General features: G+C 44.6%; 1 protein-coding gene across 1 annotated transcript in view; it reads left to right on the top strand.

Annotated features, from left to right (window-relative positions):
* The window catches only part of LOC119179796 (uncharacterized), a 36,631-nt gene extending 15,531 nt beyond the window's left edge, over positions 1–21,100 (top strand). Inside the window, exons 5-8 of the mRNA XM_037430915.2 lie at positions 8,317–8,538; positions 10,008–10,187; positions 17,341–17,442; positions 20,802–21,100. Of these exons, the coding sequence (XP_037286812.2) occupies positions 8,317–8,538; positions 10,008–10,187; positions 17,341–17,442; positions 20,802–20,933 (636 nt within the window). The 3' untranslated portion in view covers positions 20,934–21,100. The remainder of the gene's footprint in view (positions 1–8,316; positions 8,539–10,007; positions 10,188–17,340; positions 17,443–20,801) is intronic.
* The last annotated feature ends 2,546 nt before the right edge of the window (positions 21,101–23,646 follow it).

Below are 23,646 nucleotides of genomic sequence, written 5' to 3' on the forward strand. Positions count from 1 at the left end.
ATTGTGGAGTGTGCATACTTGTGTATTGTTTTGATCTGCCATTATTGAGAATATAATTTTGTTTTGTTTATCAACTCTCGGCACTGACTTGTTCTTTGGGCCACAGCCGGCGTCCGCTGGGGCGCCAAATAGGACCACTTCTAAATTGTCCACGCTTTCGTGGTGCGGTTCGGGGGGCCGATACTTCGGCCCTTGGAATCAGCCCGGCGATCGCCTCCCTAATTAACGGGACCTATGACAGAAGTCTGCAGGATAAATACGGCTGTTAATGGTGACTCTCGCTGTGCAGATCCCTGCTGGCGTTACGACATGACCTCCGGCTGTGCGGATTTCGGGGCCTTCCCAAGCTGTCCTAACTTTCTTCAACTTCGCGGCGAATGACCCACTAATGACGGAATAGTCGGCTCCAGTATCGACGAGAGCGGTCACACTGTGGCCGTAGATAAGAACGTCGAGGTCGCTAGTTCGCCGTCTCGCGTTGCAGTTAGACCGTGGCGTCGGGTCACGGCTTCATCGGCTTGTTCCGCTGCTTCTATGTTCCGTCGTCAGGTCACCTTGGGTGAGTGAAGTTTCGACGTCAAGACTTTGCCGTGTTGGCGTCGTGTTCGGAAAGCGTTGTTGCGTCGTCGGAGGAGGATCTTTGGTAGTTCGTCGCACAGCAACCGTACCTTCATCGGTTGCTGCCCTTAGTTTCCCGGATAAAGGCTAGGAGACTTGCTCTGTGTTGGGCCAGAGTACTGCCGGTGGTGCGGTGACATGCAGCGGCTGGGCGACGGCGAACGGGAAGGACTTCGTGGTGTCCACTGAGTTCCTGTCAGGTAGTTGGCGATGTCACAAGGCCGTTCCGCTGGCTGCGGATGTGGTGCATTGACGGCGAAGCCACGAAGTCCCATCTGTCGGTACTGGCAACGGCGGTATATGTGCTCGGCCTCGCCGCAGTGGTAGCAGAGTGGGCGGTTGTCAGGTGCATGCCAAACATCGGTTTTCCTCGGCGCACTGCGCTGGCCCGCTGGCGAGCGGTAGGACGTCGGTGGCGCCTGGCGATGGAAGTGCGATGGGGTGGCGTTTTGGCGTGGACGAGGAGTAGCATTGTGGCGCACTATAGCGCGCGTAGCTCATAGCTTCCAGCTCGGGCAGCACTGCTTGGGGAATTTGAAGCGATTGCTGAACTTCTTCTCGCACAATGTCAGCGATCAAATCCACTTGAAGCTGCGCCGAAGGCAACATCTTGCGCAGCTCTTCCCGCACGATCGCTCGGATCGTTTCACGGAGGGCTTCAGAGTCAATGGCTTGAGCAGCAGCGCAATCTGGAGTCAGGCAACGATTGTACTGTCTGGTGCGCATATCCAGGGTCTTTTCGATAGTGGTCGCTTCAGGTACAAATTCTTGGACGGTGTTTGGTGGATTTCTCATCAGTTCCGCGAAGAGCTCCTGTTTGACCCCTCGCATGAGGAAACAAACTTTCTTCTCCTCAGGCATGTCTGGGTCAGCGCGACGGAATAGGCGGGTAATTTTTCCTGTGAAAATGGCAAGATTTTCATTTGGTAGCTGAACCCGGGTCTCTAGTAAAGCAGCGGCCCTCTCTTTGCGAATGACGCTCGCGAACGTTTGCAAGAATGCACCGCCGAAGACCTCCCATGTTTGAAGCGCGCACTCCCGATTTTCGAGCCAGGTTCTTGCTTAGTCTTCCAGGTAGAAGTACACACAACGGAGCTTTTCTTCATTGTCCCAGTGGTTGAGGGCGGCCACACGGTCGTATGTTCTAGCCAGGTCTCCAGGTCTTCGAACGATGACCCATGGAAAGTCGGTGCTTCCCTGGGTTGATGAATGACCATTGCGGGCTCGGATGCTGCGGTTGTCATTGTTGCTGCAGTGGAGGTCATGGCTTTGTCTTCCGCGCCTTGTCTTGTAGGGGCCCTTACTCCGGTGGTAGACCTTGCTGTCGGCGGCTTGTTCTCTGCTCCTGGTTGGCGTAGGTGTCTTCTCCGCGACGTGGGCTGAGTTCACGGCTTGACGGGGGCGTCCGGTACATGAACGAAGCAGCACCTCCACCAGATGTCACGGGATCATGACGTGGCCGAAGACAGGAGACTTTATGTTAGGATTCAACTGTTTATTTGGGCGAACCTGTGCCCGGTAAACGGAAAGTCTGATTACAGTAGCTGTCTCGCACAGATAGCAGTGAGCGGAGCGTCGGCCGTCAATCAACTACTGACAAGCGGTGAAGCGTGTCGGCATATATACTCTTGCCATAGAATGTTCTAGCGTTATCGCTGGCGGTGACGTAGGTTCTACAATAGTCTGTACAGTTTGCGGAGTGGCCGTGATCTTATCGAAATGATCTACTACAGTCCTGAAGCTTCTCGAAAACTGCAGGCGCGGTTTGCGCTGAGGATCGTGTAGTGTATTGGGGCGATAACAAAACTTGAGAAATGGAACGTGGCAATATAATGAACCAGGATATAACAGAATATCGATTATAACAAAGCAAATTAAAAAATGGTCTTAACAATAGATATAGTATTGTAGATGTACCTTTGTATTGAAATTTTCTGATATAATACACTTATTTTCCTGTAATATGTCATTTTGTTATATTGAGGTTTGCGTGTAAACAGGTACTGACACTGTTTCTCTAATGCATTGAAAGGTCAATACCCATGTGTCCACGTTATGTTCGAGCCGTTATCAGCTTTTTTCGCAGCTTCTTCGGTTCCTTCTTTGATGACGCTACGAAAATGGGGTCAGTCGTCTCGGCAGCAACACGCAAGCTGCTGATTTCGCGTCATTCCGCTGGCATGGAAAGGCGTGTTGTTTGGAAACCGGGCGCTTTTTATTTTAAGTTAGCTAGCATTTTATGCCTTTGTATCAACGAAGGTGGCATCGAATTTCTGAGAGGCATCTCAAATGAGCAAAACATGTTCTGACTATCGGGCTTTTGCCGATCGTGCGCCTCTCGTCAGAATGTTGTCCAACAGTGATCATCTGGAGCAGTAGTGCCGTGCAATTCCAATGACAAACCGAACTATAATACATAGGGACCATGTCTGCACTAACCATATTTTAAAGGACACAATTTCAACCGCATACCAGACAAGAGTTCGAGGGCAGGGTGCTACTTGACAATCCAAAGTGGCCTGTTCTGTATATCAATGCCATTCCCACTTTATTTTCGAACTTTCCTAAGTGCCTCACACAGTCGCGTAAACCTAGAAAGGCACCCTGGAAGAGAGAACCTCCTGTGCAAGCACCCAAACGACGTTGGTAGGAAGTTGACATGGGTGCTAATAGTAATACATGAAATAATTTACTAGTTTTGTTGATTTCATAATAATGTTTATAATGTCGTAATAAATAATAATATCCCTTTATTTGGGTATCATTCCAGTAAAGGGATAAGGGTGATTGTGAGGACTTGCATGCCGAAACAATAATTTGATTTTAAAGGACGCCGTAGTGGAGGGCGCCTAACTAATTTTGATCACAAATGTGGACCTGCATCTAAGCACACGGGTATTCTTTGCATTTCACCCCCGCCGAGAAATATCTTCATGGAGGGATGAAATGCTGGCTAATGCTTTTCTTTTCATTGATGAATGCCCTGAACAGGCTAAACTATAAGTGTGTGCAAGTGGAACTTGATGGGCTTTGAGTGTTGCACGATGGATCCGTGCTCATGACATTCACAGGCTGCATGAGGTGTTTTCATTCCAGCGAATCCTTTAATTTGGTACACTTCTCATTTTGATCTGAAATAACGAATTTTCTTCATGTTTCGAGTGTTACTCACACCACTATTAAGAAGTTCACAAGTACGTTCAGGAGCCAGAGCAATTTCAAGTAGCCAGCATCACTTTGCTGGGTCCGTGCTGTGGTGCCATCTAATGACTTGCACCAGAGTGTGCCCGGGAGTGGCCAAACATGCCGTGGCCGCAGTCGTGTACACTGTCAACACCTGAAAACACTCAAACTTCAGTGCTCAGGTTTGGGCGCTCAATAAAGAAGCCCAGGTGATCGAAATTTCTGGAGCCCACTATTACGGTGTTTCTCATAATCATATGGTGGTTTTGGGATGTTAATCCCCACAATTATATCTATCTACACTAAAACCTCACTTTAACAAAGTTGCATCTTACAAGAAAGTAAGTTATATCCGAATACTCGTTATAAAGGTTTATTCGTAACGCTATATCAATTGTAAGATTATTGTTCATTTACTTTGCGTTTACCAATATTTCATTATATCCATGTTTGTTATATTCAGGCTTGATTGTATCCTTACACTCAGGCTGGAAGGAAGAAAGGTATGAGGGAAAAATTATCAGCTCATGATGGAACATCATCGTTCTCTCCCGTTGTGATTCCTGTAGTTTTAGCATTCTATGAAAAGCGATATGGTATAACTACGGAACACGAACACTCGGTTCACGATGCCAGCACATGATGAAGCACGTCTGAGCCAAACGCCACTCATTATTTATGTCAGCTGTTGGCCAATAGCACACTTTCTCTTGCGTGGACAGGGTAGCCAGTCGGTCTGAGAACTGGCTAACCTCCCCGTCCTTCCTCATTTATTCCTCCTCCTCCTCCCCTTGCGTGGCACCAAATAGCAGATGCTGGCAAACCTCAAGAGAGTTATACTGGCCACTGTATGAATACAGGGTGCCTGAGAAAATGGCAACTTCAGGTCCTGCTTTTAAATTTGACTGCAACACTTGGCTGAGCTGTTCGTAGCAGCGGCTGCGTTCTGTAAGATGCGTGTATTTTCACCAATTTTGAGAGATGCTTTATAACCCTTTTAACCCCTTAACCGTTTTGGACAAGTGTGGCTCCTCCGCTTGAGATAATATCTGCCCATGAGCATTTTTCACAACACTTCCTTGCTTCCAAGCTGCGACTTTGTGTGTTGTTTCACGGATGGCAGCACTTGTTTGACAATTTTTTTTTTATTTTAAAGAGGCACTGGCACCTTTTTTTCGGGGGCGAGCTTACTCTGCCGTACAAGTCTAGTGCATACAGAGATGACTTTGAGCAAGTATGAAGTTCAGGAAACGCTGATAAGACATTTTCTTTTGATATTAAAGTCAATTATTTTATGGTGCACCTACTGACATCGGCACTAGCTTGACATCAGGCCACAGTACTAACCCTGGTGACCACAGGCAGCAGTCTGGCAAGCTGTGACGACGTCAGGTTCCAAAACCTCCAAAATGGCCGCTCGTATGTCACCAAAACATTAAAAATGGCCGCTTCTACGTCATGAATAGAATCACAGTGTGGAACTGCTGTGAGAACGTCACAACATCTTGCGCGAGCACGTGAAAAGAAGATGGTGCCGTGTTGTGATGTCAGGTTACAGTAGGAATCGAAACTAGGTTTGAAAAACATGCTGTAATTACTTCTCTAGGTTGCAGTCATGGCCAGCCATACATTTCTAGGGTCTTGAATGCTTTACCTTCTATTTGACGCAGAAAAACATCAACTGAAAGCTTTCGTGTCAGTAGTAATCCTTCAAGAGCCATTTCACATGTTTTTCCGACTTGTGCTTACAAAATGTTGTCCAGTGAATGCAGCACATGTATGACTCATGTGTTAGTATAAAAAGAAGCATTTTATCATTGTGCAGCTCTTCAGGCGCTAATCATTTCAGTAATGAGAGTTTACTTTCATGACTTTACGTGTTGTATTCGCTATTTTCTCAATGAAGGCACTACTATTTCACAAATCGCAAAAGACTTTAATAGGTCATATGTGAATATATTTCATTATGCTAACGTACTTCAATTTTTTCCATTGATCAAAACAGGCTTTTAGTATTTTCAGAAGTGAAATCGTCAATATCAAGTTGAAAAAAAAAAAAGAAAGACACCTTGAACAGAAAAACTAGTGAAAAAGAAAACAGGAGTTTAAAGCAGTTTATGCTATGCACGAACGAAGGTGCATCTGGAGGGACCGGAACAGAAAAATGTTGTCGTCAATGTCCAAACCAAATGTCATCAACCACTTTGTGCATATGTTTTCTGTTGGAGCAGTGTTTGAAGGCTGCTAGTAAGAAAACTGTTCCATTACGTGCCCTGTGTCTTGGCAAACATTGTTTCACTCATGTATGCTACTACTTATTCACGATATATCTAGCAAAAGTGAAATCTTATTGCATTAAGCACTTAATTCAATGCTTCATCCACTGTTTTTAGAATTAAGTTTAGACGTACTGCAAACTTTCTCGTTGGCCCGCACGATCACACCACTCGGAAAAAGGACTCCTTCCGGGAGCGTCTTCTGTTTAAATATGAGATACGGGGGAAGCTTGTGCCTATCTGGCGTGCAACGGAGCATTGCCGTCACTCTAGTTTTACGGTGGCCTGATGTCAGCACGTGAACTTGCTTCGCCCCCTTCTTCTTGACGGTTGTGGTAACAGGCATGTCGAAGTAAAGAGGCGTCTGATCGGCATTCCCAATTTGCCCAAGCAGGGAGCCCTTGTTGTGCCGCAAGTTTAGGACGAACCTCTGAAAACTGTGAAGCTTTTCTTTGTACTCCTCCGGCAACTTTTCGCATATGCCCATTTGCCTTCGGAGGAAAAAGCCTTTCCTCTTCATAAAGTTAGTTAGCCAGCACCTGCTCGCTTTAAACTGGCGATGCATAGCCCTTTTTCTAAGGCTAACTGCATAGCCTGCACTTGGAGCAGTTCCGTTGTCATGGGCTGCTGTGCCGCTCACTGCTCAATCACATACTCGCCGAGCAGCTCTTCAATTTGCAGAAACCGATCCTGCTGTGGTCCACTGAAGCCTTTATCTTTGCTGTCGACAATCTGCTGCTTTTGTTTCCGCCAGTCCCGCACGCACGTTTCGGGAACTACGAACGACCACGATGCGGCCCGATTTCCGTCCGTTTCGGCACACGCGATGACTTTTCTTTTAAAAGCGGCATCGTGGTGCACACGTTGAGTTTTTAAAGTCGGCCCTTCCATGCCATCGATGCTAATGCACTACAAGATGACGAACTCCTCAGCACATCTACGAAGTGCCGCTCATGGGAAACACGTAGGCAGAAATGGCCGACGCGCCATGCCGACGCACGTAGGGGGCGGCCATTTTGGGAACGCCGATGGCAATAGAATGACCGTATTCATTTTTTTTTTTTTTCGTACTCGATTCCAACGCGAATGCGATTTATAAGCTCGCTTAACAGGGAAAAAAGTGCGCGTTAAATTCCAGTAATTATGGTGACCATACCCTAAGATGGCTTGCGATACGTAGTACCGCGTGTCACCTAAATCATTTATGAAATGCTCTAGTGTAGCTTGGTGTCTGCTGCCCAACTTTGTCAAGGAATAACTTATTTCATGATAAAAATCAAACAACCAGCCCAACTTCTGATTCTGTATCAGCATGTTAAAACTTTGCATGGTGATCGATGTTGCAGATCCGGAATAAGGTTTACAGCACTATGCTTTTTTCAACACGAAAATGTTTTATGCCGGGATTCGGCACGGCTCTCTTGACGTACTTCCGTCATGGATATGACGTTGTAAAATATCCACTAACAGATTAAAAAGGAAAAAAAACGAGAAGAGAAGGTTCTGTTGCACGGCGTCGAACTAGTGACCTCTCAATCTGCTCCGCGTGGCGCTAACCACTTAGCCACGAAGTGTACATTGACAAAAGTGCTAATGGCAAGCCATTTATATATACAGTATATACCATTTGGCAATCCTCAGATCTCCGTAACTTCAGCGCGTTTTTGTCATTCGTAGCGAGATGGCGCCAAGATCTCACGTTGGCCAAACTTTTTTAAGGTCATATCTTCTAGCGTTTCTGTAAGGGCTGCCTCCACGGAGTAATCACAAACATGCGATTCAGGAGAGCACAAAGGTCACTTCGCTCGCAGCCGCGCTTATGGAAGGAGCACGCTGCTTGCACTCGAATAGAAAGAATTGTGACAGTTGTTTGCACTTGTCCCGTGCATACTGGTGCGTTTCGTACACGTTTCTTTCTTTTTGAACAGGGCACTTTAAGTGCGCTGTTCAAAAAGAAAAAAAAAACTGTGACAGTTTTTAGTCCTTACACTTTTTGTGTATTCTCATTTCATGCCTGCTTTCTGCTTGATGCGCGCGCTGCAAGTTTTGAGCTGGTTGTCATTCTTTGCGCGACTTTGACATTTGTTGCTGTAGCATTAATTCCTTCGTCATTGTGGCGAAACACTTCACAATAAATTCTCAACTACCTCGGTGGAGACACGTTTCATTTTCGTGTTATACCGATCCCCAGAAGGAGGGATCAGCCTCATTTTTTTTCCCCCTCTGATGTGTCATTTAGGGATACTTCCTGATTGCTGGCGAGGGCTACCCATGCCTCACGGAGCCGTTAACGGTGATGCCACCGTTTCGCAAGCCACTCCAAAACGAAGCAGAAGCCAGCTTCAACGCTATCTGCAACCGAGGCCTGGCAGTGCTTCACGACGCGCTGACCCAATTGACTGGACGATGGAGACTTGTGTTCGAGAGGCGTCTGTCAACAGTGAGGCAGCGCACAGCAAAGGTACTTTAGAAGCCTGTTGAGGGTTTGATATAGGGCTTGTCAAATCACTCTGACATTAATAATAATAATTGTAGGGGTTCAATGTCCCAAAACTATGATATGATTATGAGAGATGCCATAGTGGAGGGCTGCAGAAGTTTCAATCACCTGCGGTTCTTTAACATGGACTTAAATCTGAGCACACGGCCTTCAAACAGTTTTAACTTGATGGGACCGGCGGGTCGGCAGTCGAGCACATTAACTGCTAAGAAATCGTGGCAAGTGAGATCAGTCTTACAAGAAAACACATTTGGGGCGCGTTTCTGTTGCACTACCATAGCTATCATCCTTATCACATGCTTTTGTTGTGCTATCGCCACATAAGATCACTGATAGCTTCAGTGTCACTGCACTTTCTTTGCATTCTCAGTAATGAGCAGTGTTCAGCTATCATCATCACACAGCTCATTGATAAGGAAGCAGCAGTCCCAAAGTTTTCAAGGAAGGAAACTCAAGCTTGTCAGGTGGTTATTGTTTTATGGCAGAAACACTCCTTCAATACACTTTTTTTCTTGGATGGTATATGCTAAGAAGGGAACGGCAAAGAAAAACAGTTTCAGGGAGACGTTATTCTTTGGAACTCTATTGTAGTTATTTTTGCAATCACAGATTCATCTATGAGAGTCATAGTTTCGACGCAAAATTTTGTGCTGTTACTCCAGCATCGAACATCAGTATGCTCGGTATACTGATGCAGGTTCCCTTGCTCCCTTACAATTAATGCGATTCATTTTTACCAATAAGCATAGGTGATTGATCTTAGATTCACAACCTCTGCATGCTAAATTTGCATATAGTCACGTATCTGTGAGTGTTATCTGTTAGTGTTTTTGTTTCTCATGCAGAATTACATCACTTGCTCAATAAATGTGTTTACGACTATTGCTTTGTTTTATCGGGACCTGTAATAACTATATTATTTTGTAATACTTACCGCACTTGCAGGAAAACCTCAATATACAGCGGGCTCTTTCTTCGAGACAAGTGGTTGGTTCTTGGGACACCTTAAATGTAAAATCCGATGATTTATTTTCTTGCCTTGTGATGCAGTAACGGCCAGTCATCACTTCCTTCTGTTTTCACGTGCACAGGAGTCATGCCTGGGGTATTAGAATTTGACACTGTCACTGTAACACCGCACTATGTAAAATAGTGTCATGTAATGCTGTACTGTAAAGGGCAATAGATAATGTTAATTGGCAATCTAAGATAACCTGGCAATATTAAGCGTCATATTGTCACGCCATAGTCATTCTCGTCATCTTGGCACTGTACTCGTTCTACTTGTACAAATTCTCATCACTTCACCATAGTCTGTGTTGCATTCGTACCATCGTCACAACCGTGACATTATTGCCCATGTGTTCACTGCTTCGTGCTCTGAACGACTCGGATTGACCGGAGGCTCACTGCGTTTCCTCCAATGTCAGGTAGTGGCAATCTGTGCCATGATCCACAACCTGTGCGTGGACGAAGGTGACGTCTGGTATGACGTGTCGGACGAGCCGTCTCTGAGTATGGAGCCCGCGGGCGACTTTTCCTGGTGCGTGCCGGGCGATGAGGACCTAGACGATGAAGCGGGGCTCATCGCACGATCTAACCTAGCACAGGTGCGTACCGCTGACCTGATATCTTAAGGTAGTGCTATGTGGAAGCACAGCTTATGCCGAATTCCAGTGAGAGAACAGGAGGGTGATTCCACGAGAGATCGACACGGGCCCAAAACTTGATATTTTAGATTTTATTGAGTATTTTATATTTCGTGCACCTCTCACCAGGTAGCCCGAAAGTCAACTTCGTTTTATGATTAACGGCATAACTTACGAGAAAAAAAAATATCAAACTTCACCAACACGGAGGCACCAATTTCGTCACCTGTCATTTTCGAAAATTGCAGATGCTATAAAAAGACAAATATTTTTGTTTCAAGGAAGATATTTTTTACTTGAAATGCATGTCTAATGAAGGATGAATTCATACGGTTTCAAGTTTGTAGACCTTAAGAAAATAGCTTTTAAAAATGTCTAATTTTGCGACAGTTTAAAATAAGTTACGTATTCCCCATTTTTTTTCTCCGCAAGTAATGCAAGCAGCGTTTTCAAACTTGACAGGATTTAAGGATATAGTGTGTTCATTAGGTACATAAACTATTGCTGCCGTAGGGCAAATGTCAACTTTTATATATTGCCTCAAAGTTCTCATATTGGCAAAAGTGTACTCCACTGAAATTTGAATAATAAAAAAACCGCATCTTCGATTTTTCTTAAAATCTCGTAAATAGACAACCGAAGGCCATCATACAGTAATATAGAAAAACGTGTTGCATTATTTTGTTTTTAGCGACAATATTTGTGGTACAAATCAGAGCTTTTCGAGAATGCGCTGATAAGTTGAGAAAGCTAGAAATCGGAACGGAAAAGCGGCAATAAGCTTCAAACGCGAGTAAACGTGACCGCATTTGATGAAGAAAGGCTGTTTTAGCAGATAGGAGTAACTATTTTGAACACGGTATTCTACAGTATCTGAATTCACACGTAGAGCACTGAGACTTCTAATATGTGGTGCCTCTCTATTACTGACACACAGATGGAGCTGCTGTGACGGCCATGTGTTTGCAACACGTTGGGTAAGAGAATGATTGTTGAATGAGTTCATAAACGATTCATAACAAATTTTTATCATTCGGGTCACGAAGACTGCCGCATTAGACTGAAGAACACGCTTTAGGGCAAGTTGTCATCTGTCGTCTGCTCTACAGAGGAATTGCTGTAACTTTATCGACAAAAGTAATTTGCTGTAATTTTATCGACAAAAACATTGTGAAATTCATTTTAACGTACTATACTTCAGTTTTGCATTCGCACTGTGGATACTTGTGCGTAAGTATTACGGGAGGCGTAATCTTTGTCCCTACTTTCAACCATATGATCTAAAGCATTGCCTCCGAGATGCGGCGCACAGCAATTCATCTGTAGAGCAGACGACAGATGACAACTTGCCCTAAAGCGTGTTCTTCAGTCTAATGCGGCAGTCTTCGTGCGCCAAACGATAAACATTTGTTATGAATCGTTTATGAACTCATTCACCAATCATTCTCTTACCCAACGTGTTGCAAAGACATGGCCTAGGGAGCCTACATAAACGACCGTTTTTAGGGTGGAGACATCTTAATAAGTGCCTTCAAGAAACTCAGCCAAAACTAGCGGGCAACGGGGCACGCTGTTGCCAGCTTCCACCAAATTCAGCATAGTGTTCTGTGCGCCGCCATTTTGGAGCCAGCCGCCGCTCCCTCCAGCTACGCGAAGTATGGCGCAACAAAAAGGAGCCTGGGCTTTTGACAGCGGCGGTTCTCAGGGTCGTGTAAGCGACCCAGTTCTCAAAGTGAGTGCACGAAGAAATTCGCAGCCCACACACAAACACTTGCGACATAATACTGAGGTTACGCTGACACGAACGCAAGCGTGGCAACAGCTCAGACTAGCGAGCGCGTCTCCGTACGAACGCGCGGACGCGTCCCGTTTGTGGGCTTCCTACTCGCAATGCGTGGACGCAGCAACGACAACTTCGGTTATCTACTCATTCGCGAACACCGCGAAACACATATACGTGTGCCGCAGGAAAAAACAGTGAACGAAATACACAGTACTCACAGAGCAAATACGAGACGCACTGGTGGGCTCCCAGCCGTTTGCTTCACTTGAGCCAGCCATAGTTGTCGTCGGCCAGGTCTCGCTGGGAAGCGGAACACTCGCACCCCCTTTCTGTTGTGGTTAGTGCAGAGTGGTACGCAGCATCCAGGCATTCTAAGGCTTCACCGGCAGCGTTTAACACGCCACCGCAACGTTCGACACCGTATTATTGAGAACTAAACGCAACCGGGCGTAGACGCAGTGCGGGCACCAAGATGGGGCAACAGCGCGGCATTGCTGTCTGGCAACATCGTGTTTTGGCGGGCGGCGGCATAGTGGGTCAAAGGCTGACATCACCCTAAAAACGGCCGTTCATGTAGGCTCCCTAACATGGCAGTCACAGCAGCTCCATCTGTGTGTCAGTAATGGAGAGGCACCACATATTAGAAGTCTCAGTGCTCTACGTATAAGAGTGAATTCAGATACTGTAAAATACCGTGTTCAAAATAGTTACTCCTATCTGCTAAAACAGCCTTTCTTCATCAAATGCGGTCACGTTTACTCGCGTTTGAAGCTTATTGCCGCTTTTCCGTTCCGATTTCTAGATTTCTCAACATATCAGCGCATTCTCGAAAAGCTCTGATTTGTAGCACAAATATTGTCGCTAAAAACAAAATAATGCAACATGTTTTTATATATTACTGTATGATTGGCCTTCGGTTGTTTATTTACGAGATGTTAAGAAAAATCGAAGATGGGTGTTTATTATTATTCAAATTTCAGTGGAGTACACTTTTGCCAATATGAGAACTTTGAGGCAATATATAAAAGTTGACATTTGCCCTACGGCAGCAATAGTTTATGTACCTAATGAACACACTATATCCTTAAAACGTGTCAAGTTTGAAAACGCTACTTGCATTACTTTCGGAGAAAAAAAATTGGGAATACATAACTTATTTTACACTGTGGCAAACTTGGACATTTTTAAAAGCTATTTTCTTAAGGTCTACAAACTTGAAACCGTATGAATTCATTCTTCATTAGACATGCATTTCAGGTAAAAAAATATCTTCCTTAAAACAAAAATATTTGTATTTTTATATCATTTGCTATTTTCGAAAATGACAGGCGACGAAATTAGTGCCTCCGTGTTGGTGAAGTTTGATATTTTTTTTCTCGTAAGTTATGCCGTTAATCATAAAACGAAGTTGACTTTCGGGCTACCTGGTGAGAGGTGCATGAAATATAAAATACTCAATAATATCTAAAATATCAACTTTTGGACCCGTGTCGATCTCTCGTGGAATCACCTAGGAGCAGAGGAGTAGTGCAGTGAGGAGAGCGGGGTCACTCGATCTGTCACTTCAACATTGCACGCTTCTGGAGAAGGGGTGACAAGTTTATTGGCCATTTATCGCTGAGCAGACCTCTTGAAGCAGTCGTGCATTGCCAATACATAGCTTTTTTGCTATAAGTACGTGCCTTCAGCACAAAGCTCTCTATAGCACTTCAGAAGCATCACAATTTACCATGCGTGTGAGTTGTTTCAAACATTCCTTTAATAGCAAGGCCTTCTTTTCTTGAAGGCCTGAGGTGCTTATTTTTCATTTTTACACTGTTAGGATTATATAAGCATGCATAGTAGTGGGAAAGCAGCAGATATTTTCTGGTACAGAAGTGCAGAAAGTATGAATTGATCGAATGATGAAGTATGGATGAAGAGGCTTTTGAATACACTGAAAGAATAGAGGGCCAACCAAAAAATTGAGTTTTGCTTGAAATAACCAAAAGTATGAATTATCAGAGTTAGATTTATCGTGTGTCAACTGTACTTTGAAAGGCATACAGACACAAGCATTTTGGCCTCAGTTTTTTTTGTTTTTTTATGTCATGTATTACTGTAGGTCTGTTAAACATAACAGGGCACATTGTTTGCTGCGGTGTTTGGCAGATAATTAATTTTAGGGTCCTCATTACCTATCAGTCTCAATTTCAGTTCAAGAGAGCTCCTAAAGAATGACAATTCGCCGGGTGCAGCCATCACCTCCTAGCATGCGCAAAACTGACCTTGGTCAGCACAGAGAACCGTGACGCACTTCTGTACGGTGAGAATAAAGAGGTCCTTTCGTACAGAAAATGGGAAAGCAGTGCTGCTGAACACCAAACTTTCAATGCGTGTGCCACAGCCATGTACTTGTTAGCTGTTGCCGAAGAGTATTTTGCTGCCACAAGCATAGCGAAAGAGTAATGTTTACTATGACATCACCATAACTTGTATTTGCTCCAGCGTGTTGGATATCACGGAAGTAGGGGGACGGTCATCGTCGAGTCACTCTCGAGGGTGGCAGCGCCGTGAGGTCTGGCGCATAATGCTGGATCGCACGTGCAAACTTCAAATATAACGTGTATTTCAAGCCATATTCGTTGCTGATGCTTTGCAGATGATATATGCATGTTCGTAAGAATCGATTACTGTTTTTTTGTCAGTACTTCTTTAAGGACAGGCGCTTTTCTAAAAAAAAATTTTCTTTAATTTGTATAGCCTGTAATACTGCGTAATATCTCTGTAAGTGATCCGGCACACTCGTCATTGAACAAAGGACAGGCGGTGGCGTAGCGCCTACCCCAGACCCACACGTTTCCTAGTCCGGTAACAATGAACCGCTGCGTGCCGGAACTTCATTCGGACAAGTGTAAATTTTGCCACAAGAATGCGGACTTGAGCCACATTTTATGGGCATGCCCGCAGGCCCCCATAAGAGGCGAATTTCCAGACGGGAGTGGATGGGATGCCGCGCTCCTCAGCTCTGACTCTCAATTACAAGCCCGCTTAATACGGCAGGCCGAAGACGCCGCCAGGGCCCATGGCCGTCGTCTAGGTTTGGTCCTCCCTTCTCCTCTCGCACCTAAAAGGGGAGGAGGACCTTTCTGCAAATAATGAAAGTTTGTTCATCATCATCTTTAATCTGTAGCCCTAAACTATTGACATTTTTGCTGTCTACGTAGGTGTTTACGCTTATTTCAATTGTGTAGTTAGTCTGACAGTAACTTCTATAGTTTTCAATTTGTATCGTGATAATGGGTAAAATATAACACTTTTTGGACACACTTTCTTTGCCACTGAACTGTTATGATTGTGAGCCGTTAATGGTTCATATTGGTCCACATTAACTGTACAATGCAAATAACTAATGTTTAAGTGTGTGTAAAGCATTTTAACAAATATTCTTTTGTGGGAGGTTCTAGAGTGATCAGCCCATACTGATCGCTTACATCAAGTTATAATAATGATATAAGATCAGACTTTAAGGCGGTATGAAGGGCAAAGACGAGTGAAAGTGGGATTTTTTAATTTTCATGGCACAATATGCCAGCATTTCTGACAAGTGCTTCCATGAAGTGGCTTGTTCGTATGCGCAGTGGGAAGCATTTAAAAATTGTTCCAAACGCACCTGATCCCGTGACTGCACCGTGAAAACTCGAGCTTTAAATGGCGTTTTCTCTTAACACTACCTTTCGTCAGAAAAGGAACATTTTTCTCTGTAACCGTTGAAGCTATCGAATGCTAACTTTTGTGACTTCGTTCTGAATACCATGCACTCTTTTTAAAGAAAAAGAATGTTTTGCCACTACAACTGTATCTTTTACTAGCTTTTTTTTTTTTTGAGGGAGAAGCCCTGAAATTTTAGTCGTAAAGAGTAGTCATGCTAACAATTATTATTTTGAATACCCTGAATACATGTAATAGCCAGAAGAGATTTCACCATTTTACATGCAAAAGCTTTTTCATGAATGCTCCTTCAAAAATGAAAACAGTCAAGGAATTTATTTTTTATTATTTTTAGAATGGCTTTATATTTTCTTGCCAAATTCATAAACCGTATAGTAAAATCCCCATTCAAGACACTTGCAAAACTTTGTAAAGTTTGATTTAAAAATAATAGAGCGATGGGCTGTACTAGTTGTGCACCTGTCTATGCTATCCATTCCGCTCTTAAAGGAGATAATTGCACTTTTTGCATGTTAAAGAATATGTGGAAAAAATTTCATCCCAATTTTTTCATCAAAAGTATACAAAAAAATGATGTTCAAACTCGAGAAGATGTCCAAAGTTGCGAAAGAAAGTGCGCTTTAGACGTAGAAATAAAAGTTCCTCTATGTGACTAAAGTATCCTTTTTAAAGTTGTTTCTTCCATAGTGAGAGCTTAGGAATTATGCTCACTTTTAGCATGTATATTTAGTGTTTGGCTTCGGTGAACTCCTCATGCAAAATGCAATAGCAAGCTGCCAGGTGGCAATTTCCAAGGGACCCTAGACAATGAGCTCTTTTTAGTTTTTAATAGCTGCCTTTTTAATACCGATTTTGACCTACTTCGAGTTTAATCACTACCTTGATTTTTTCTTTCTTTTGCTCAAAAAACAGCCTGTGAGAACAAGTAAAAACATAAGATATGCAGGTTTAGAAAGAACCTGCATTTTTGAGGTAGCATCTTTCTTTAGGAGGACTACAATATGCACAACATGAAAGCTTAAAAAGGCCACGTATGCCATCATTACAATTTAATCAAAGCTGCAGTGCTTGTAAGTTGTATAAATCTCTGCTTTATTTACAGCCACTGTATTTCGTCCAAGCAGACAATGCCTGTGCATAGAACGTGCAGCGCCTATGCATATGCCAGATGGTAGCCGCCAGTGTTTCTGGTTAATTCCTCATGCTGTCTAATCTGTCAAGTGCATGCCAGGAAACTCATGGTGGTTCCCAATTTCTGTGGTTGTGCACTTAATTTGGGCCCATCGTTAGTGCTTATCTGATTGTTACTGACGTTTTATTGCCAAGTTTCAGTGTCCCAAACGTATTAACAATTTGGTACAAGGCCTGTCTGTGCCTAGGTTGACTCGAAACGATGAAATTTTTTTACTACGTTCAGTTAAAAGTGAGACTGCTGATTGTACCGACCTCACCCCTGAAGAAAAAGAGAGTCCAGCTTTGAAATTTGCTTCCTCAGGTTAAAATTTCTTGCGGAGCACAAAGCGTAGTCTGTCGTTTCACCGCGACTGTCGTTTTTTCAGTTGTCATGCGTAGTGTGCTAAGTGCGCTCTCAAACACACTTCTTGGTCTTGTGTCCCGCAGACACTACTGTCTGAAAACACCCCATGCCAGGTGCAGCTGGAGCACGACTACTGCGGACCCGAGGACGAGTCTCTTCCCGAGGAAGACGACGAGGCCGTCATGGTGTGAAACTGCAACTTTTACTGTTATTTTTGTTGACATGTTTATTTCAAAACACCCTACAAGCCCCTCAGTGAAAAGCATTGAGCCAGGAGGGGGCCATTGTAAGAGAGTGGCTGACAGCATGCATGTCGAAGCACAGTGGGGAAAACCTTTTCGGCTAGGGCGACAAAACCGGCGCAGTGTGACAGACCACAAGCGACACACGCTAGAGTACTAAAAACATCTTACTTCAAAAGAGCCTTCACTAGCGCATTGATGAGGGAGTTGCTTTGGCATGGTCTCATAAATGCTGCCGCCCATAAGACATTTAAGTATTAAAAAAATGTTTATTTGAAAAAAAAAAACAAGGAAAAAAATAGATACGGGGAGCATGTGGGTGGGGCCCCTATTCCAGGGCTCCACTGGTTTTAGCGACCCGCTGGGCCTGGTCGAGGAGCGCTAGTTGCACTCCCAGATCCTCGCTGGCGAGCAAAGTCTCCCACTGCTACCTTGCGGAAATTTTGCCGACTATTTGCGGCGAGTTAATTTCGGTTGGCCTTTTCCGACAATCCCACGTTATGTGGGCGAGAGTGGGCCTGCCTCCGCACCACGGACAACTATCGCTGTACATCGCAGGGTGAATAGCATGCTTCAACGAAAGATTTGGATATGTGTTAGTTTGTATACGGTGCCAGTCATAAGAATTCCGGCCGGGTAAAGCTGTGTGTGGTACACTGTACCTTCGTCGCTCAATCCGTTGGTTTTCAAGGATATCTCGCGGTAAAAAGGGGCTGTCGTCGGAGTGGTAGGCCGCTCGGTTAGTTAAAGCACGAGCTGCGCCGTCCGCTCTCTCATTGCCATCAAGTCCTGCGTGACCCGGGCACCAGATGATAGCATGGTCCTGCGTTAGGTCCGGTCCTAATAGGCAAATGGTGTTGTGTGGTAGTTTTCCCATGAGAAAGTGTCTACATGCGACCACGGAATCGGTGAGAACAAGGGACGATCGTCCCAGAATATCCTTAGCTTTAATAGCAAGCGCGATAGCTAAAGCCTCAGCGTTATTCGCGGACGCGGCTCGTGCCGTGGCACAAGTCATAAGGCCTTGACCCGGGGCTGCTCCTACGACTGCGAGCACGTACTTGCTCGTGCCGCATAGGGCGACATCTGTGTACACCGTGTCCGGATTGTTCCCGAATTGCCGCTGTAACTTGCGAGCTCGTGCACTCCTACGACCTTTGTGATAACGAGGGCTCATGTTTTTGGGGATAGGGGATACTAGAATCTTTTCACGTAGCTGTTTGGCCATGGACTCCAGTTCATCTCCCGCATACTGAGGACGAACTGGGTAACCTACACTGCGTAGCAATTTTCTCCCAGTTGTGGTTAAGCTAAGCCTCTCCCGTTGAGAGATGAACACCGCTGCGTGTAACTGCTCATAATGATTGTGTATACCGAGGGCTTCGAGACGTTCTGTGGACGTTCCAAGTGGTAGGCCGAGAGCCGCCTTGTACAATGTTCGTATCAACGCATCTAGGGCCTTTAAATCAGTTTTATTGATCTCCTGAAAAGGAAAACTATGTTATACGACTGAGGACAAAAGCCTGAACCAGCCGGAGCGTCTCAGCTTCTTTGAAACCTTTTCGGTGATACGTGACTCTATAAATCATACGAGAGATCTGCTTCACCGTTGTTCTAGGGGTTTTTATTGTGTGGTCCACTCGCTTGTTGCTTTGTAGCCACAGTCCGAGGACTCGCATTTTCTGTGCCTTTTTTATCTTGTGGTCTCCTAGAAAGAGGTTGACTGGCTCTTGAATGCGGCGGCCTCTGCCTCGGATTCTAATAAATTCACATTTATCGAGAGGACAGCTCATTCCGCTCTGATAAGCGAAGTTGTCAACAGCAGTCACTGCGTCTTGTAGGATTTGCTCTTTTTGTCCCAAAGAGCCACTGTTGACCCATAGGGTAATATCATCTGCATAGAATGTGTACCCTAGCCCTGAAACGCTGTCTAGTCTTCTTGCTAAGCATCTCATGCCGATGTTGAAGAGAAGAGGAGATAGTATTGCCCCTTGTGGTGTGCCTCTATTGAGCATAGGAAACGGATCTGAGCATGTACTGCCTAGGCATATTGTAGCAGTGCGAGAGGTTAGAAAAGAGCAAACATAGTCATATATCTTTTGCCCACAACCGATGTCATTTACCTCAGATAAGATGAGCTCATGGGACATATTGTCAAATGCACTTTTCAAATCAAGAGCTACGACAACATGTTCGGCACCAACCATGGTATTGCAGAGTACCTCTTCCCGAAGCAGCAGGAAGACGTCCCGCGTTGACAAATGTTGGCGAAATCCAAACATGCTTGTTGGGAAAAGGTTTCGATTTTCAATGCAAATCATGAGACGTGTGTGAATCACCTTTTCGAATAATTGCCAAGACAGGATGTTAATGATATTGGTCTTAGATTTTGTAGGTCGGGTGTTTTTCCTGGCTTCGGAATAAGAATAATTTTGGCTTCCTTCCAATGTTGAGGAACCACGCCCTTTTTCCATACCTGTTCATTTAAATACCGAGTAAGTTGTTCCAGGTGTTCATCGCTCAGATTCCGAATCATCGCGTTTGTTAGCTGGTCAGGTCCGGGGGCAGTATTGCGCTTTGCTGCTTGCGCGGCAGCGAATAGTTCTGCCTTAGTGATCAGTGCGTCGAGCACTGCGTTTTCCTGGCCTTGGTATGCTAAAGTGCACGGGGGAGTTGTGAACGCGCCTATGTAATTGTCTCAGAGCTTAGCGAGGAGGGTGTCATCTGTTCCTGGGAATTCCCCAACGAGCTTTTAAGAGTTCGGTTGCTGCCGTTTTGGTTTTACCAAGTTCCATCATGCTGTGCAGTATTGCCCATGTCTTGGAGGTGTGTAAGTTTTCTCGGAGTGAGTCGCCGAAATTCGCCCAGCTCGCCGTTTCCAACTGCTGCGCATAAGCGTTCGCCCGCTCAGATATCTCAGCAATTCTGTGGCGCAATTTTCTATTGATTCGCTGTTGTTTCCATCGCTTGGTCAGCCCTCTCCTGGATTCCCACATATGTATCAGATAACTATCGACTACCGGGGTTTCCGCTGTGAGCGCAACCTGCTTAGAAGTTGCTTTGTGAGCGGGTTGCGCTCAAAGCGGAAACTCCGATAGTCGATAGCCATCTGATAAATATGTGAGAATCCAGGAGAGGGTTGACCAAGCGATGGACAGTTAAGTGTTTGCCACCAGTCAAGCAATAACCTCACAAATGCAATGCTGTTTTTCAAAAGGAATGACCGAGGCTGCCAGAACAGACTTGGTATTTGTGACTTGTGGCATTCGTGTTTAGCAGAAACTCGGTGTACTCGAATGCAGGAGGTGTGCCTGGAAGATAACGTCGCGGACGAGCAGGAACCCGTCGAGGTGTACGTCGAGCAGTCACCAGAAGAAGGCGCAGAGGGCGTCATGAATGAGGATTACCAAGTCGCCGCCGAAATGACCCTATGACTATTAAAGACTCGCAAATTGTACAGACAAAAAGAAAACTGTGTGAGTTGTCTCTCGTTTGTCACCTTCTTGCAGTCCCATGACATGAGCACTGGTCCTGCATAAAGGAGCATTCTAAGACACACAGTTTAGTGGTGGAATTATTGAATAAATTATCGGGCAAATGAGCACTGCTGTTGTCGCCTTCCTTTTGCATGCTCATTTTTTGTGCTTTTATATTTTCATTACGACGTACAATCTCGCTCAACAATCCATTCTTATTGCCAGATATGTTTTATTGCATACATGTAGCATTTCTCTAACTACCAACAGCAATTTCAATGGTCTCTTTAACAGTGAGTAATACCACACACAAAAGTACATTTGTGCAGCCCATGCGTTTAAAGAGTAAACACGAATAAAAATTTTCTGACGAAAGGGTTCAATTACTAGGCTTCCAAAGTCAAACCCTCTTACCATTACGCCACAAGTGCACACCTCATCAAGTGGAATTCAACACTTTCAAAGGTTAAAGGAACACTGACACAAAATTTTTAAGGTGAGACAACTTGTGGGATAGAGTTGTGTAGACACACACGCATAATCTACGTGAAACGCGCCTCTGGTTTCCTTGTAAACAGCTAACCGCCACCTGCGTCACGAGGTCATGTTAGCAGCTGCGATCCTTGTGAGCGCTCTCTCTCAGCAGACCTTTTTCGATGGAAAGAAGGGGTAGGCTTGCATGGAAATACAAAGGCTCATGTCTTTGCCTTGGCAGTCAGTGAATTTTAGGAGGGGTCTTGCATATTCACGTTTCAGAGAGAGCCTTCATTGAACACAGCTGTAAATGCAGTCTGCATGATCACATGCATGGTTTTCTTGTGCTAATGTAATTTTTAAACTGAAACCACATTGGGCCCCATCCCACACAAAAACTAGGCTTGTGTCAATAGTGAATTCTAGGATCGAAGCGAATCTGAACCAAATATTGCTTTTGGTTGAATAACTTCATATTGAATTCAAATAGTATATATCACATTTTATTTTTTAAATTGAGAATATGGTTCATGATCCAATTAATCTGCACAATATATTTAAGGTGAAACAAAACGTGTGAAAATGCCGTCTTTTTTTTTTTGCTTCAAAGTGGAAACAACGTTGATTAGTAGCAGCCTAGCAGGATTTGAATTTCAATAGAATGCAAGTGATAACCTGTAATATATATGAAATTGCAAAATTCACTATACTTGGAGCATATAAGCCAGTATGACAAGATTCTAAGCTTAAAAAAACTAATTGACGTGAGAGTAATAAGTTCACTTAATGCTTAAGTATAGCTGGGAGTCGATTTAGATACCAACCAAAAGTTTTGAAGATACCCGATGTTTCGAAAGCGACTTGGTTCCTTCCTCAGGGGTGACTGTAGGTCTACGTAGCAGCGGCTTCTTCAAAACGCTCGCGGGGAGAATAATGACCCCCCCCTTCCTCTTTCTCGATTTACGGTGGAGTGCAGTCCATGTGTATACACTAGGGGAAGGGTTCCGAGAGAGCGGTTGATGTTATCGGCTGTCCTCTGTATGTGCCACGACTCGAGTAATAACCTTCTCCTCCAGTTCGACTTGCTTTAAAGGATGGTCGTCGCTTCGAAATTTATCTGGTGATCCAACGTCTCACATGGACTGCGCTCCACAGCAAAACCAGAGAGAGGTGGGGTCATTATCCGCCCGCGAGTGCTTTGAAGGCGCCGTTGCTGCGTAGTCTTGCAGTCACCCCTGAGGAAGGAACCAAGTCGCTTTTGAAATGTCAGGTTTCTTCAAAACTTTTTTTGAAGTCTAAACCATCTCCCAGTTTCATACCCAACCATACACACTTCTGTCGCATGTTTAAATTAAAGTAGAGCTTTGCAGCAATGTGGATTTTCCCCGAGTAGGTGCTTTTGCGGTTAAGCATTTCTTTGCTGCAGTGAAACCACTTCTACAGTGGGTTACATCTGTACTTATATTTACTTATTCATTAATTTCAAATGCTACGAAATTTTTCAATAAATTAAATTCGAGTACAGTAATATTTGTTCAAATATTCGCACAAGCCTACTGAAACCATAACAGGGACTGGTAGGTATAAAACCTTTTCTAATTAACCATTGCATGCTCAAGCAAACAAGGAGAGGGAGAAAAGATTAAGTGGAAGGACAGGGAGGTTAGCCAGTTCTTAAACCGGCTGGCTACCCTGTGCAGGGGAAAGGGGTGAGGGGATTACAAGATGCACCGATGCGCCCCACGTTTTTCCAGCAAGAAACCTGGTTACGTGGATGATCATGGTGAGTTTCGTTTTCATGTGGGCGAGGAGAGGGCTCCAGGAGATGTCGTGATCAACTATGACTACGAGGAATCAGTGGGTCTTCACGTAGTTGATCATGCGCCCGTTGATTTTAATAACATATGGATCCATCGCCTTATGCGCGAATGCTATAAGCGAGCACTGCACCGATGACAGCTCTTGTTCCGGTTCTTCAAGCTACTTTGTCGCTAGTGTAGCAGCTCTCTGAAGCAGGGCACACAAATGAAGGCATTTTACGCCTGACGCCCAGATGCAGATGTCATCTGCATATATTGATAGATAGACTGATTCAGGAAGTGCGTCAACCAGGCCGAGGAGGCCTAGATTGAAAAGCGTGGGGCTAAGAACACCACCTTAAGGCACATGATGACGGATGCAATGATGTGTTGTCGTG

The sequence above is a fragment of the Rhipicephalus microplus genome, chromosome 7 (genome assembly GCF_043290135.1).
Source record: "Rhipicephalus microplus isolate Deutch F79 chromosome 7, USDA_Rmic, whole genome shotgun sequence".
Classification (NCBI taxonomy): domain Eukaryota; kingdom Metazoa; phylum Arthropoda; class Arachnida; order Ixodida; family Ixodidae; genus Rhipicephalus; species Rhipicephalus microplus.